Here is a 16,174-nt window from a genome sequence, read left to right on the forward strand (position 1 = left end):
AGGGCATATACCCATTTGATCTCTTACTTCATTCATGTGCTCTTGGGTTTGCCTCTTCCATTAACCTTTCCTTTCCTCTTCTTTAGGGATCCATCTCCAGTTTCTGAACTTCTCCACAGAGCCTGTTCATGACTATTTGGAAATCCGCAGTGGGAACCTTGAGACAGGAACAGTGATTGATCGGTTTAGTGGCCCCACACTGCCCAACCCTCTTTTCAGCACCACCCATGAGACTACTCTCTTCTTCCATAGCGACTACTCCCAGAACAAGCCTGGATTCCACATTGTCTACCAGGGTGAGAGAAAAAAAAATACTGTACTTAAAGGGGACCTGTATATCCATTATAATGTGGTCTAAGTTTTATTTATGTGTTAAATGTATGTACTGTACAAGTGTGATCTAAAAGCTCAGGCTTCCAATTGATTTCTAGGTTTTCTGATTTTTTTTTTTTTATGATTTTGTGTTGCGCTGATATAATCACAGATTTCATTATACAATGCGCGTACTGTAAGTAATTTGCTAAAGGTACAGCATGTCTCCAAAGCACGGTCGATACACCTCACAAGGACTGGGTGCTGCCTCCCAGAATGCCTCTGGAAGTTAGCCAGTCAGAAAAAAAAGGGAGCTTTTAGGGACAGCACCTTAAAGAGGCAGGAGCTAAAATGGCTCATCTCAGACAGACAGAGAACTGAAAAAGCTAGTAAAAAAAAAAAAAGGGGAAGTATACAGAAAACAAGATTTTCTTTTAGCCCTGAATGATGCATATGTAGTGTGGAGTCCCAGATTATGGCCATAACAAATGATAACAAAGTGCTCATATGATGCTTTTAGGTTTTTCCCTATTGTGCTGTCTTTGATATTTTGCTCATATAATAGGTTTGCGAAGGGTAACACCCAGTCCAATGAGAGATATTCTCTTCAAAAGAAAAGACTACCCTTGCTGAACTATTCATGCTTTTATTTACATCACTATGTAACACCCTGGCAAAGTTTGGTCTCAGTCTCTCCACAACAAAAGAAAATCCCCAGATGCTTAGTGTTAGCACGATGTGCAAATAATGTGGCAAAATTTATTATCTGTTTGCTTCTCTCCTACGCCCTGTCCTCACATACTGTATTTTAATAGAGTCAGGTTCCCAGCAAAGCTAATCTCATTCACATAGTTTTCCTGTTTTTGTTGTTTTTTGACAACAGGACGATAAACAGTAACACTCAACAAGGTTAATTTCAATTTTCCAACCTGCTGCTACGCACTAATAAAATCCACATGTTACAGCAGTGATGTTGTCTATCAAAATCACTAGTACCTAAGTCAAAGAAGACAGCTTTGATGTGATTGTTGCTATATTTACACATAAAGTGAAATTTAGAATCTGGCTAAAGCTAAAAATTTGACAGTTCTTGAGGTTTACATCAGTTGCATATTTAATCGTTGCTGTGACCAATCAGAGCAGACTTAGCATTTCAGTTAGGGGCTTTTGATGAGACGGAACCTAAAAATAGGGGGTGACTCAGACAGAGGATGAGATGCTGCCACAGCGTACATACTGGAAAAAGAAAAAAAAACTTTAACATTAAACAATTTATACGTTTTGGGTCAATCCCAAATATTAAAATTATGAGCTTTTAAATAACCTTACGGCAGGCACCATGAAATTGAGTTCTGTCAATACACCATGTGAAGCGAAAGAAAATTAAAGTGCTCTCTAACAGGATGCTTGAAAGGCCATTATTTACATTAGATACAGACAAGGGACAAAGATTAGTTATGCACGGGATACTTTCAATGAGGTTGTAAGATTATGAAAGGTTAAAGTCTAAAGAAAACCAATAAAATTTCCTGAAACATTGCACACCACATACCCTTGAATAGTAGTATTTTTTTTTTAACCTAAGTATTGAATTGTGTGTTTTATAAACCTCCTTTTCTTGGATGGGTTTAACTTTTTTCCCCCAGCATATGAGCTACAGAGATGCCCAGACCCACGACCGTTTCGTAACGGTATAGTGATCGGACAGGACTACAGCGTGGGGATGACCATTTCCTTTGAGTGCCTGCCAGGTTACACTCTTCTTGGAGAACCGTCACTCACATGTCTGCATGGAGTCAGCAGAAACTGGAACCACCCAATTCCCCGCTGTGAAGGTGATTGGCTAATGTCCTTTCACTTGTGGCAAAGCAAGTGTCATTCATATGCAGAAAAAAATGTGCATATCTAAATGTTTTCTATAAATTGCCTATATGTGCTGAATCAACTAAGTATACTTATTAGTCCTGAAATGCTCGTTTATGTCACGGGTTTCCAAATTCAGCAGGGAAATATTCAAATATTTGCCCGCTAATGTCCTCATAACTAAAGTAAAAGTGAAGATTCTTTTCCATAACAAAAAAATAAAGTCTTTGTTATTTTAAAAAGTTTGTTTTAAAATAGAATATAGTCTGCTTGTTGTGCTGTTTTTTTATTCTAGCACATGAAAGCATGTGACTCACCAGCTATGTAACACTGTTTTACTGAACTATAAACTGAAGCCGGTTATAATGATACATGGAGCATCTGCGGTTCTTTAATGCAAGGAACATGCCGGTCTTTTATGTAATTCTCAAGGAGTCTCCTCAGATGTCACTCAGGTATGCTAAACAATCTTTCATCCGTTAAACAAGGCAATAGCATGCTTTCTTAAGACCACAGGACGGTCTTCTATTTGAGAAAGCTTTAAAAAGATTGTTTTGGTTCTTACGTACCGTATTGCTCCTGTCAAGTTTACAGCACTTTTTTTTTATCCTGGGGGTAATGCTTCGGCTTTGACTCCCAGTTCAAAGTCAGATTTAAACATCTGAAGGGCTGTAGTAGAGAGAGTTTTGCTGTCAAAATCAGCCCTCATCATCAACTTCACAACAGTCAGTAACCATTCTTTGCATTTGTATCTAACAGGTGCATTCTCCCCCCCAGTATCTGGGTGATAACCCAATAACACGCTGTTATGGCTTATTTTATCAACAGTTAGTGGCAATACAACCATAAAAGCTAGTTTTATCACTTGAAGTATGACTGGCTTTCTATTTTTGTCCAACATTGCTGCCTCTCTTCCCTCCTCTAGCTCTGTGTGGTGGGAATATAACATCCATGAATGGCACAATTTACTCTCCTGGACACCCAGCCGAGTATCCACACTTCCAGGACTGCATGTGGACCGTCAGAGTGCCCCCTGGGTATGGCATCTACATAAATTTCTCTGTTATCAATACAGAGCCAATCTACGACTACATCACTGTGTGGTAAGTTCTCATTTCTCTCTATGTACGGCGTTATTCATCAGTCATCAGCTTACAGCACACATGAAGCACATGCTGTTTTCTGTACACAGAGCAGACTTTTACCGGCAGTGCTCGGCATGCCCTTTCATCTATCCATGTTCTTAAATGCTTTTTCAATTTGAAAGACTGGGGAGGGCGTGTCCCAGTTGAACTTGGGGGAGAGGACAGATACATCCCGGACAGGTTGCCAGTCCATCACAGGGCTAACTCTGAGAGACAGACGATCAGTCATGCTCACATCCACATCTAAGACCAATTTACCTTCACCAGTCAGCTTAACACACGTGTTTGTACTATGGATGGCAGCACCTGCAGAAAACCCACACAGACACACAGAGAACATGCAGACTCCACAGAGACAAGTCCCAGCCAACTGTCATGAGCCATTCTTTCTAAATAACTATTAGTATGAGCTTTGCAAAACCTGTTTACAAGTGAACTAAGCATTAAGCCACAGAACTGCATATTTATGTTTATAGCAAATACAGTGCACTGATAATGAAGTAGCTCCCAAGAGGTTTGAGAACTTTTTCTTGCTGAAGGAAAATAAGAAAATATACAATATTTTAAGTTTGTATTAAGGAACTTTTTCCCTTCTCTGCAAAACAAATTCAACAGCACCTCCATCAGATTTAACAAGCCAGCATATTTTAAGGCCACAGGCCATTTAGGCAAATTCCATTCACATCCTATGATGTGACATCCGTATTGCATAAGCCAACCACAGTGCAAATAATTTGACCTATGTCCTGACATTTGCAGCTTTGTTTTTGTTCTTTGTTTTTTTTTTTTTTTTCCCCACTGAAAATGTTTTTCCTTGCAGCCTCTCACTATAACTAGATTGTGGTATGTGATTAACTAAAAGAAATTAAAGTCTGAGTCACTGTGTTCATTCTTTCCCCACACCACAAACTTTTGGTTTTCCTTCAGAGCCCCCAGTGAGTGTGACATAAAAGACAGAAATGTGTATCCGCATGAAAACATCAACTCTGAATTGCTTGGGATGTCTTATTACAACTGAGAAACAGTAGAAACTTTACAGATAGTTGCACAAGAGTAAACAATACTACCTGCTTCCTGTCACTCTAGCCACTGTGTCTCCATATCTCCTTTTCACTCTATCTTTCTGTATCCTCTCTGTTGTCTTAGGCAGTCATAGAGCAGTCCTCGTGGGTAATAAGGGAGGGAAATGCCTTCCAGCATCTGGGGCTGCTATTGATGGTATGGGAGGAGGGAGCCAGTGGCACTACTGTTTTCAAATCAAATGGCGCATAAACAATCTGTCCCTTGATGGCAACATTTAGATTCCCTGCCTGACTGCTGTCTCTTATTTTGCTGATCTTTCTTAAATGAAACTGCATTAAGACTTTCAGTGTATACAATATTTAAGGTACACATATATGCAAAAAAATTGTGTGATTCAGTAAGAAAAAAAAAGGTCTGGAGCTGCTTGAAAGCACCAGTAATTAAATACTGTTGACAAACAGCCTTTTATGTAAATAAAATGCAATTTTTATCCTCAGAGAAAAGTGCTGTTTAGGTCGTTTCTGTGTGATAATGTGAAATTTTGCTCTAGACTCATGGCCATGCACATATAAGGACTTGAAACTTCTCTCCTGCTCTCATTAAGATGGGTGATTCTCTGTTTTAGAGCTGGTAGCTAATGCATGCCTCAGAAATGGCTTCACCGCTAATGACAGCTTCGATTATTACCCCACACCCAAAAAAACCTATCCATCTTTTCATCTTGGAGCAGGGGAATATGTGTCCATATTTGAGTTTAATGTTGCAGTAGGGATATACAGAATGTTGAGATTCAGTTTGCTGAGAAATCTGAGATATGGTTAAAAATTACATTGAAATGCTTCCGCCAACTCTAACGCTAATGCAGTGAATCAAATGGCAAACCTCAATTACCTTTCAAGATATAAAGTGTCACAATATCCAACCTAACATTAGTCTATTCATCCATTTTAGCCACTTTCTCCAGGCTCCACCTGGGGGATCTCATGGTCCACCTAGGCCAGCTGGAATATGTAAGTAAGTTTTGGGTCTGCCTTGGGGTCCCCTCCCAGTCAGACGTGCCTGATGTCTCTACGGGGAGGCACGCTAGAGGCTTCCTAATTAGGTATCTGTCTTGTTTCAATTGCCTCTTTACAGAAGAGGTCTGCTCAAACCAAATATTTCTAATGCATTTCTAATGCTGTGACCCCAACTTGCACAGGCTACATATTTTAACTTTCTTTACTCTTAAATCAAGAATTGTACCTTCAGGCTGAGCTCCACCTTAAACAAGATATTTCAGTACACACCATTTCTCACTACCGCACTTCTCTTCCTAACTTTGGAAGCAAGCCCATAGATGCTTTAACGTTTTCATTTCAGGCCAGAGAACCAAATCCTGGAAGTGTAATGTTGTCCAAGAGATGCCTTAGACATGGCAGGCTGGTATTTAGGTTGATGTATGCATTTTTTTTACACAAAAATTTCATCTGCTGATGGATGCGTTGACCTGCTCTTTAAGCCCAGCGACTTGTTTAAACAAACTGCTGTTTATGTAAAAAACATTCTTTCTCTCTCTGTTTCCTTCCCTCCTCCACCCTTTATTTGTTCCCTTATTTTCTCCACTTCTGTATCTCTGCACTAGGGATGGCCCTGACCAGAGCTCGCCCCAAATTGGTCAGTTTAGTGGCAGCTCGGTACAGGAAGGCGTCTCCACCACTGCCAATCAGGTCCTCATCAAGTTCCACAGTGACTTCAGCACCAGTGGCTTCTTTGAGCTGCATTATTTTGGTAACCTCCCTTAACCTATGTAGAGACTTTATGCCACACCAATGTGACGATCCTTATTCATGCCATAACTGCAGAAACCCTACTGTAGCAATGAGTAGAAAGAAAGCAGAGAAAGGTAGCCCCCTTGTTTCTACATTGAAAAGCCTTTAGTTGTTCCTTTTTTTAATAAAGCCTTCTCAGTACCTGCTCTCATGGTATTACTTCCAGCTCTAATGACAAATGATAAATGCCTTCTAAAGCCTTTTTATTCCTGCACTATTAAAACAACCCTTCAAAGACGAGCTGATTAATAATAAAACGCTCCCTATCTCAACTAAATTAGTGATTGTTTTTCGATGGTCATGAACAGTGATAGGTGGCAATTTCTGATCTAATCAAGTTTCAGTGTGACATTGTTTGTCTCTCTTTATTTCTGCCTTCAAATGCACACGCAGCACACACTCTGTTGCAGGATTCAGTTTGTTTGTCCTCTCCCCAACAGCTTACCAGCTGAGAACATGTCAGCCACCCCCTCCTGTTGCCAACGCCACTATCCTAACAGAAGATGACGAGTTTGAAATAGGTTTGTCTTATATTATTTGCTTGCTTACCAGCCATGGACAATGTATAGTGAAATCACTTTGCAGTAGGCAGTTAATTTCTGTGTGTGTGTGTGTGTGTGTGTGTGTTTCTGTACTGTCTGTACTGTCATACTGTCTGTATGTAAGTATGTATATGTATACATATACACATATAGCTTTTATGTATGTATATAGGATTTGATTAAAATGTACAAGGTGTTCTTTCCTGCACTTTTCTCTTCATATTTCTCTACTCTCTTTTGAGTTTTTATATCTATTCATGCTCCGTGCATTAAAGTATTAATTTGAGGGTGAGGCTAATTAGCTCTTCTTATAAGCTGTTTGTATTTTCAGTGTTCATAATTGATTAAGGAAGTGAAGTGGAAGTCGTGTGGCCAGTGGCTGCCTCACTTTCTGTCTTTGAAACTGAGTGTGTGTGTGTGTGTGTGTGTGTGTGTGTGTGTGTGTGTGTGTGTGTGTGTGTGTGTGTGTGTGTGTGTGTGTGTGTGTGTGTGCGTGTGCACTTCTACATAACTTCTGTAATGTAATGAAGTGCCTTCAGTATTCTGACTAGCTAAGGGGATGTCAATCGTCATTACAAAATGTGTTGCTGATTACTGTTTCAAGTGCTGCAACTGAGGAGTCTTACTAACATAGCTTTGTTGGAAAATGCATGTGCGCTGGTGGGTGGGTGTGTAAAGATGTGAAATCCACTCTTGCTTTGTGTGTGTGTGTGTGTGTGTGTGTGTGTGTGTGTGATAACACGTGTAAATGACCTCACAGGGGACATTATTCGGTACACGTGCCAGCCAGGCTTCACCTTGGTGGGCAGTGAGATTCTGACCTGCCGACTTGGAGAAAGACTACAGATGGATGGACCTCCACCACTCTGCCAAGGTTGGTTTCAGTCAGTGAGTCTTTGGGTGCTGTATGTTTTATTGTTTCTATGTGTTTTTTGAGTGTACTTGTATTCTTTTCAGTGTGTATACACATCACCCCACCCCCCCCCCCCCCCCCCTCCCCACACACACACACACATACAGACATATATATGCAAACCTGTTTAGTTATGTGGTGCTTGACACCACTGTGATAAGTTTGGTTGCAGTAAGCAGCATCCACTGATGCATTATTTGACAGACTGCCAGCAGAGCCCCATCCATCAGGCTCCAGGTGGCAAAAAGGAGCTCTATTCCAATTTATCAAGATTCAGAGTAAGAATACTACTGACCCAAGATCATAGACCTTTGTTTGCTTAGAACCAACACAGATCAGCAGGTTTTCACCTGCCATAGACGGGAGATATCCTACCCCTACATAATAATTTCATGGGTTTTTATTTTTTACCCATAATTCTTCAGAAGATGCAATTACAAGCAAGAAGCAAAGTAAAAGAACTTCCTGTTGTCTGCTTGAAAGATTTTGTTTAGACTAAACAACAAATGCCTTCAGTTTGCCTGTCGTGCCAGTAAATCTCTGCTGCACACAACAGAGCTCTCTGAAACCTTCTATCCCCTGCGGTTAGACATCTTTTGAAGTGCCCTCAAGTCCTTTGTCTACAAGTCTTGACTTGATGAGCAATTCTATCTTTGTGTTTCTAGAAACTGTGAGTAATCGTGTTGGACTTGTGATCAAGGCATGACAGATACTTGACAAACCTAGAGCCTGCACTCATAAAGCATCGTAAAATAGGACTAGTGATTTGGAACCTATTTGTTTATCCCTGGCTGTTATTATTTCATATCTGACTTGATATCTTTGTTTTCTCCCTGTGGTGACTTTTCTGCTAACTCTGATTTCAAAAGTAAGAATTTTGCTGACTTTAATTTGAAATTATTACACAGTGGGCGCCACAATATAAACACAGCAATAGCGAAAATCAGGCTTAGTGGCTCAACCATTTGGTCCAGGATGAACAAACTGCTCATTTTCTCATACTTCTCTGCTCAAAAAAAGCCACATAAAGATCTGACAGTGAGTAGACCTATTAACTCAGGCGCAAATGTGAGAGATCAAAAACATGGGAATCTGAATTGGAATTAATTTAGTTGGACGCACATCCCTGTGTGCAAGTCCTGAAAACAGCCCATCTTGTCCTGCACTGGGCTTACCTAGCATTTTTAAATATTAATAATTTACAAAAGCATAAACAGCATGAAGTCAAGCACAATGTTATAAGCTTATTAGACATGCTGGAGTAAAGGGACATAGGAACTAGAGGGGGAAAAGCTTGATTGTTTATATTCATCGGGGTAGATCTGGATATAGATCAACTATGTTTGTGCCAAAAGAAGGCATTCAGTCACTTTAGAGTTACTGGATGATATTTCAAGCCATCTCATTATAGCTGGTCTTGTCAGCTCACCTTCTCATGTGTTACAGACTATACAGAGCTCTGCCAAGAGCAGCCAGCTCATATAATCAGAAATTCACACATTGCACTTGAAACATTTTTCACAGGTGTTAATTTGAGCAACTAAATTTGCCTGTCAAATCCAGATGAACAAAGCACGTTGGGACTATTCAGGCAGAACACAATAAGTCATACTGCTGTTTGAGATGCACTATTTTGATGTTGGACAACAAAGGCTTTCATTCATCATATATGAATGAATCATATATATATATATATATATATATATATATATATATATATATATATATATATATATATTGTAAATAATGTACTCTGCCAAGACAGTGGATCTGCTAAGGTAAACCAAGCTATTGGCTAAACTAAATTAGTTAAAATCTATGCCATAATGTGCCCATAGTGGTACAATACAGAACACTGCAGAAACAAATGTATGCCATATTTAATCAGCATCTCTGAAGTCATCAAATGCGTCAGTGACTACAAGTCATTTGTTCAAACTGTCCTTAAATCTGGCTTTGAGCATCATATTGGCATAGTCAAGATAACTTTAGAGTGAGTAATTTGCTATGTGACCTTTTCACAGATCGCCTTTTCATTATATTTCAAGAATTCATTTTCCCATGTTGGATATGGTATGTCCTTGTGCCACCTCTAGCATGAAACTAATTGCTCTCCTTGGGACATGCAAAGTTGAACTTAATTTGAGTTGACCTGCTATTCACATCCAAGAGACTGCTACAGAAAGCTTGCATAGGGGCCATTTCTTGTCACAGCTTGCCAATGGGGCAGGAAAAAGAATTCTCATGTGCTCTCCGAATTCCGCTTTTGTTTGCTGTCAGCCCCTACGTTAATTGTAATTTTATGCTTTTAAGATAACGCTGTAATGTCCTTGCCTGGCTATGCAATTTCACCCCTCAAATAGCCTTGGTTTTTAAGATATTTCCCCCAAGCTCTGTCTTTTTAAAAGCCTATGAGGAAGGTCATACATTATCTTTAATCAAGGATAGACTCACCATCGAGTTGACTGCTGTGCTGGTTAAACCATCTGTTGTCATACTGTTGTCTGTTGTCATAGTGCTCCTGCTGTCACATTCTTATTGATGCTCATGTCTTTCAGCAACACAAATGAGTAAGGACTCAAGCACTAACCTCTTCTTTGCAATATGTACTAAAACCTTTTTTTTTTTTTTTTGTGAGATGTCAGTTTATGTTATTGGTGTCATTGTCATTCCATGTGTGCAGCTTGCTGAGTAAAATCAACAATGTGGTAGTTTGCACAAGGAAAAACATCTGTGCAAGATTTAATAACTGCCAGTGCCTCCACTTAAACAAATGATGTTAGCCTGCATGTCACTGAAAATAACTGTTCAGGCTGTTTAGAGAGAGGATGACATCAGTAATTCTTCACTAACTTGAGGATGGTTAATATGATAATTCACCTTAATGCTGACTCCTGATAAGGTGTACATTAAATTATGGCTCTTAAATTAGAAAACCTGCTTTAGTGCATTTTGTTTATTGGGTTTTTAGTTTAGTGTTTTGGTATCCACTTTATTTATTTTTAAGGATTTATTTTTATTGCTTTTCTGTGTCAATCCGCCCATAACCTGGATGATGATTATTTGGTAGGTATACACATATATTTTTCACCAGTGTGGCTATAATCACTTAAACTAGGATACAGTGGTCTACATCTGCACTGCAGCCAAATCACCATGAAGGCATTTTATAAACCTATTCTGTAAAACCCATCTTAAAAAGTATGTGGTTTCTAAACTGTTTTGAAGCCTCTCGTGACTCATTTTTTTTAATCCCTACCTGCAAGTTTCAGGCAAAGCAGTTTAAGCCGCAACTGTGCTTAGTGGATGGACGTGTTTGTTGCCTGGCAACAGCTTTAGTTTAATAAAGAAGTACTGGAGGCTCAATTATTTCAATAACAAGCACTTACCAGCTATATTGTTCTATTTACTGTGCATTAGATCTCATCAGATGAGTTCGTTTTGTGTGCATCTTAAAGTAATCCAACAGGGGGAAATGCCACAGGCAGTGAACAGTTTTTTTTTTTTTTGGTTGGTAAATCCAGTGTAGTTAGTAGAAAAATTTGCAAATTGTTGGTAACAGTTTTTCACAAATTACATGATTTTTATTTTTCCTGGATTGATGAAGGCTCTATGAAAAATATACCACTGGTATCAGTAAAGCAGAGGCTGCTGTTGAGAAAATAGCTCAGTGAATTCATGTAACTGCATCAAGAAAAGACCCCATTGAACTCCATATTTCCAGTGAGAGTCATAACTCTTATGCTAAAATTAAGTGCTACAGACTTAACTGTATAGCGTTATTTCTTTTTGAAATGTGTGCGCTTAAGAGGTTTTTAAATAGCTGTTTGTAATAAATTGTAAATATAAAACGGACTAAAAATCACTGATTGACCTCTGTCTTGACTTGCCACCCACTACTGTGTAATGCGCCCTCAGTTTACATTAGCATTCTGAGTGTGGGGTGAAAAATAAGAGCTTGTAGGAGCTGCGATTTTGTAGTTCTGCTTCTGTGTCCTGTGAAACAAATTACATGTTTTTGTGTCAGTGCTGGTTTCATCTTCACATTGCTCTTTACCTTTGCACATCAGAGCGCACATAAATAGACCACGTTAAACTAACTGCGATGCAATAAAACTAAGAAATATTGCAATATGCAAGAGGAAAAAACTTTACAAAAATCAAAAACATGGCAAAACTGGGGAAAAAAGCAAGTCTGCATGCAAGCATTCACACAAAAATGTAGATTGTGTCTTGTAAACATATTGCTATTTCACAATAATTTTTGATGTTAATTTATTTTCTGAATAGATCGTTCTGAGATTTGATGCCACCCTAATGAATACCATTACAGTGTATCTATGAATACTGATTTAGCTGTGTACAAATCTGCGTACAAATATTTACATATTTAATATATTTGTTGTTGAGATGATTTAATGAGAAATTTTCTTGAACTCTGTACCCAAAAAAGTGCATTGTTTTTGTAGAAAACAATCTGGCTTAAGGTTTTTTAGGGATCATATCTGCCTGTTATCTTTGAGCCGAAGGCTATTGCAGTTCAGCCAGTTGAAACTTCAACAGTGAGTCACCAGCGGGAATATTCATACTGCTTTGTGTTACAATTCTCGGCTTCTGATATATGTCCGATTTTTTTCCAGTGACCTTTTCATCTGGAACAGTCGTTTGCATTAACCTTTTGTATGCATCATGTTTCTTCACTTGTGGCCCACAAGAGAAACTTCTGTTACTCAGAGAAAAGGGAAAAAGGAGAAAATGGACTGTCATTATTTCAGACATGCCAGCCTACAGGAAATGAAGGGAACGTTCTGACCTAATACACATGATCTTGCACGTGCGCACACACACACACACACACACACACACACACACACACACACACACACACACACACACACCATTTTTCCATACAAAGTTAGCTGTCTCGCCTACTGAGTATTATATGATGGATTGATATCAGGGGAGCCTGGTGACAACGGCAGACTCACAAGCTCACCCCTTTGGTGCAATATCAGTCTGGCTTAAATGTAATTGTTTCAGGACTAGTTATTTTTACAGTGTTATTTCTACTGTCACAGTGAAGCATCTCTATCTTCCCTTCATCCGTGTCTTGCTGCTTCTCTAATTTTTACTCTGCCTCTTGTTTTTTTCGCTTCTGGTTCTCATCTTCCTTCCACCCTCGATCGCTCCTTCTTGCTTTCTCTGTCAATTTTTCTTCCCCTAACAGCCTTACCTATATTTTGTTTCTGTTCCCGCCAGTCCAATGTCCAGCTCACGAGGTGCGTTTTGACTCAACGGGGGTAATCTTAAGCCCAGGCTACCCTGACAACTACCCCAATCTTCAGATGTGCTCCTGGCTGATCAACGTGGAGAAGGGTTACAACATCACTTTGCACTTTGAACTCTTCCAGACAGAAAAAGAGTTTGATATCCTGGAAATATTTGATGGTGGGTAAAAGACTGAGATTTTTGTGTTTGTTTTAAACAAAAAAAATATCAGACAAAAGCATATCCACTTTTTGCCTTCAGGTCCTAACATCTACAGTCAGAGCCTCTCAACACTCAGCGGTGACATTGAAACACCCTTCAGCCTGACCACCACAGGCCACCAGCTCCTCCTGCGCTGGTCCTCTGACCATGGCACCAACCGCCGCGGCTTCCACATCAGATATGTGGGTGAGTATCAAAGTATGTATCCAGTTTATAATCATTTTCTCTTTTTTATGATGCGATTTGAATATATTTTATGTCTCACCTGCAGACAAGTGATAAGAACCATGGGTCTGCAGTTTGGACAGTTAAAAATGTAATAACACCACATAGAGGCAAATTTTTATTGAACCTCAGCTGTAGCTATTTTATATTACCGTGGATACAATATGACCTAATGATTTTTATCACAGTGTGCTCTGCTTGTATTGATTTTTTTTTAATATTAACAGTCAATTTACAAAAAAATATCCAGAGGTAATAAATCACAATAGGTGCTCACAGGAGGCTGGAAAACAGTCACTAAAGGGTGGCATGCTGCTGTGCACTCTTATCATTTCAGAAGGTTTGAATTTTTAATTGGTTCTTTAATAAAGCAAGCGGTGCTAAGCAAGAGCAGCATAGTGATCTTTTCTTTCACTTGAAATGCATCAATAACAATACAAAAAAACACACACACAAAAGGCATTCATTTTTCATGTTGTGTCTGCATTAAATTTAATACACCAGAGTGTTCCCGTGAAAGCAAGTTGGTATGATGAATTTTGTAAAGAAAGCTCCTCCTTGACTTGATTGACTTTAATAGGAACTGACTCAAACTCCAGCGTGTGTCCTTTCGTTTTAAATCCCTGCTATCTCCCAGTCATGTTGATTTGAGGGAATGGTTGACAGCTTTTTTGAAGCACACAGGCCTCCCTCAGCCCTTCTGTCACGGGGCCACGTGATGGTCATATTCTAGAAATCAAATTTACCTTTTTGTGTTCAATGGGCTGTAAGATCAGAGAAAGGAAGGCGATGGAACAGATGCAGAATGCTGCATGTGTTAAACTAAATTGAATATGTGCATGCCCATAAGCCAAAGAGGGATGGTAATAATGTGATCTGCGAGGGCTTCCTTTGCTGTGTGGCACATAGCCCGAGCTCTAAATAGATGTGACGCTCCTCGGGCAGTTCTGCTCATTATTGCTCTGCATTGAAAATAGAGCCTTGCTGTAAAAAAAAAAAGAAAATGTTCATCAGTGTTTCTCTAGAGGTGCTTTGCTAATGCCTCTCATCCTTTTTTCTGCTTTATTTACCCTTCTCTCTCTCTCTTTCTTTCTTTGATTTCATGCTCACCATCTTTCCTGGTTCTCTCTCCTCTGGTTGCCTTCACTTTTTTCCCCTCCCCCACTCTCTCCTGTTTCTTTTTTCCTCTGTTATAGCCATGTACTGCAGTACCCCGGACTCCCCACAACATGGCTTTGTAGTGAGCCAGACTGGGGGTCATGTTAACAGCGTGGTGCGCTGGGCCTGCGACAGGGGGTACAAGCTGATTGGGAAGGGCACAGCTGTGTGCAAGAAGACCACCTATGGGTACTACGCCTGGGACGCGCCAGTTCCTGCATGTCAAGGTGAGCTCATTGGCCCTGGCATGCTTTTATTTCCTCCTTTAGCCTGCCTCTCTCCCCATTCTTCTGGTCACTGCCTCTGCACCCTTAGTCTCAACAGCCAGACAGGCAGACGCTTAAAGCACCTAAGTGTCTGAGCCCAAGCCCTCTTCCTGTGTTGTTAGCAGCTGAACTGAAACCAGCCTGATTGAGAGCCAGAACCCTGTCAGGTGGAAAGGAATGAGAAATCAATTCTCCCTTCTGTCAATTTCTACTTCTTCAAATTACTTTGGCTAACTTGCCATTAGCATGCAACGTCCTCTGCTGTTCTGCCGTACTCATCTAATTGGGTTCTTCAGCTTGCATACGTGGGAAATGTGCATTTACTTGCACATGATTGCATGCACAGGCACAGACACACATACACACACACACACACTCAGGCAGCGTTAATATCAACAGATGGTGTGCTCAATTGCATTTCATCAAGATGCAGTGAAATGAAAATATGTGTGTCATGTACTTTGAATGATTTTAAAACACTTCACACCTGTGATTGATTCCGTCAGTTTGGTAATTGCACGCTGTTTTTCCAAAGCACAAACTCAACTTTGGCTGCAGATGAACTGATACATTCATACAGATGTTGTCCATCTGTTATTTGTTCATTGGCCAAGATCACGTTGCAGTATGTTCAAGCTTTCATTCTTTCTGAAGCATGATATTTTGAGAATCCACAGTGTATTAATCCATCAGTGATGCTCACAGAAAAAGCAAATGTTTGAAATAATTATCACCCCAACCACCATAAGCTTTGATGGTTGCACTTCAGACATCAAAATTTTTCATCTGCGGTATGGAAAACTTTTCAGTTGTTTCGATTAGCATCTGCTGTTACCACTAAGGACTACTCAAATTAATGTCGATTGATTATCTCACGGGGTGTTGACGGGCAGTGCAGTGACTCCACGCCACGTTGGCAGATTCCTACCTTTAATGTTTCACAGTGTGCAATTACGATTGCTGCTCTGTGTTCAGATATGTGTGTTTGGATAACTGTTTCCGTTCAGCGTGGGCCTTCAAATGTTGGGTGTCCTGGCTCAGTTCAGTCTCTCTGACTTGATGATAAACACCGTAAAGTCTCTTTGTTCAAGCTTTTTGTTTGGTCTGAGCTGATGAGGTCAGAGTAACCCAGATTCACTCTCTGCAAGTTTAAGATTGCGTGGTGCTGTGCTGAAGTTTTTCAGTGCTTGAGTGCTTTGTACTTCCGCATGTTAGGAACAGTTGGTGTTGAAACCAGTCACTTTTTTGGTTGTACTTGTCACTTTAATGACTTTGTTATACATCATTAGTGCGTTTTCAGATTCCCCGCTGAGTGACAGTGAAAATAAGAGGTTTTAAATATTAACTGCTTTTGTATAATTTGGCATAATTGAGCAGCAGTTTGGTCATTCAGATGGGTAACTGTCCTTTCTTGAAACCTTCTTATAAA

At 39.8% G+C, this 16,174-nt stretch overlaps 1 protein-coding gene across 1 annotated transcript in view; it reads left to right on the top strand.

The window, feature by feature from the left end:
• The window catches only part of LOC115794073 (CUB and sushi domain-containing protein 3-like), a 238,215-nt gene that overhangs the window by 164,837 nt on the left and 57,204 nt on the right, over window positions 1-16,174 (top strand). Inside the window, exons 41-49 of the mRNA XM_030749325.1 lie at window positions 87-296; window positions 1,959-2,147; window positions 3,101-3,278; window positions 5,965-6,110; window positions 6,592-6,672; window positions 7,454-7,567; window positions 12,866-13,054; window positions 13,136-13,294; window positions 14,518-14,706. Coding sequence (XP_030605185.1) covers window positions 87-296; window positions 1,959-2,147; window positions 3,101-3,278; window positions 5,965-6,110; window positions 6,592-6,672; window positions 7,454-7,567; window positions 12,866-13,054; window positions 13,136-13,294; window positions 14,518-14,706 — 1,455 coding nt within the window. The remainder of the gene's footprint in view (window positions 1-86; window positions 297-1,958; window positions 2,148-3,100; window positions 3,279-5,964; window positions 6,111-6,591; window positions 6,673-7,453; window positions 7,568-12,865; window positions 13,055-13,135; window positions 13,295-14,517; window positions 14,707-16,174) is intronic.

The sequence above is a fragment of the Archocentrus centrarchus genome, chromosome 16 (assembly GCF_007364275.1).
Source record: "Archocentrus centrarchus isolate MPI-CPG fArcCen1 chromosome 16, fArcCen1, whole genome shotgun sequence".
NCBI lineage: Eukaryota > Metazoa > Chordata > Actinopteri > Cichliformes > Cichlidae > Archocentrus > Archocentrus centrarchus.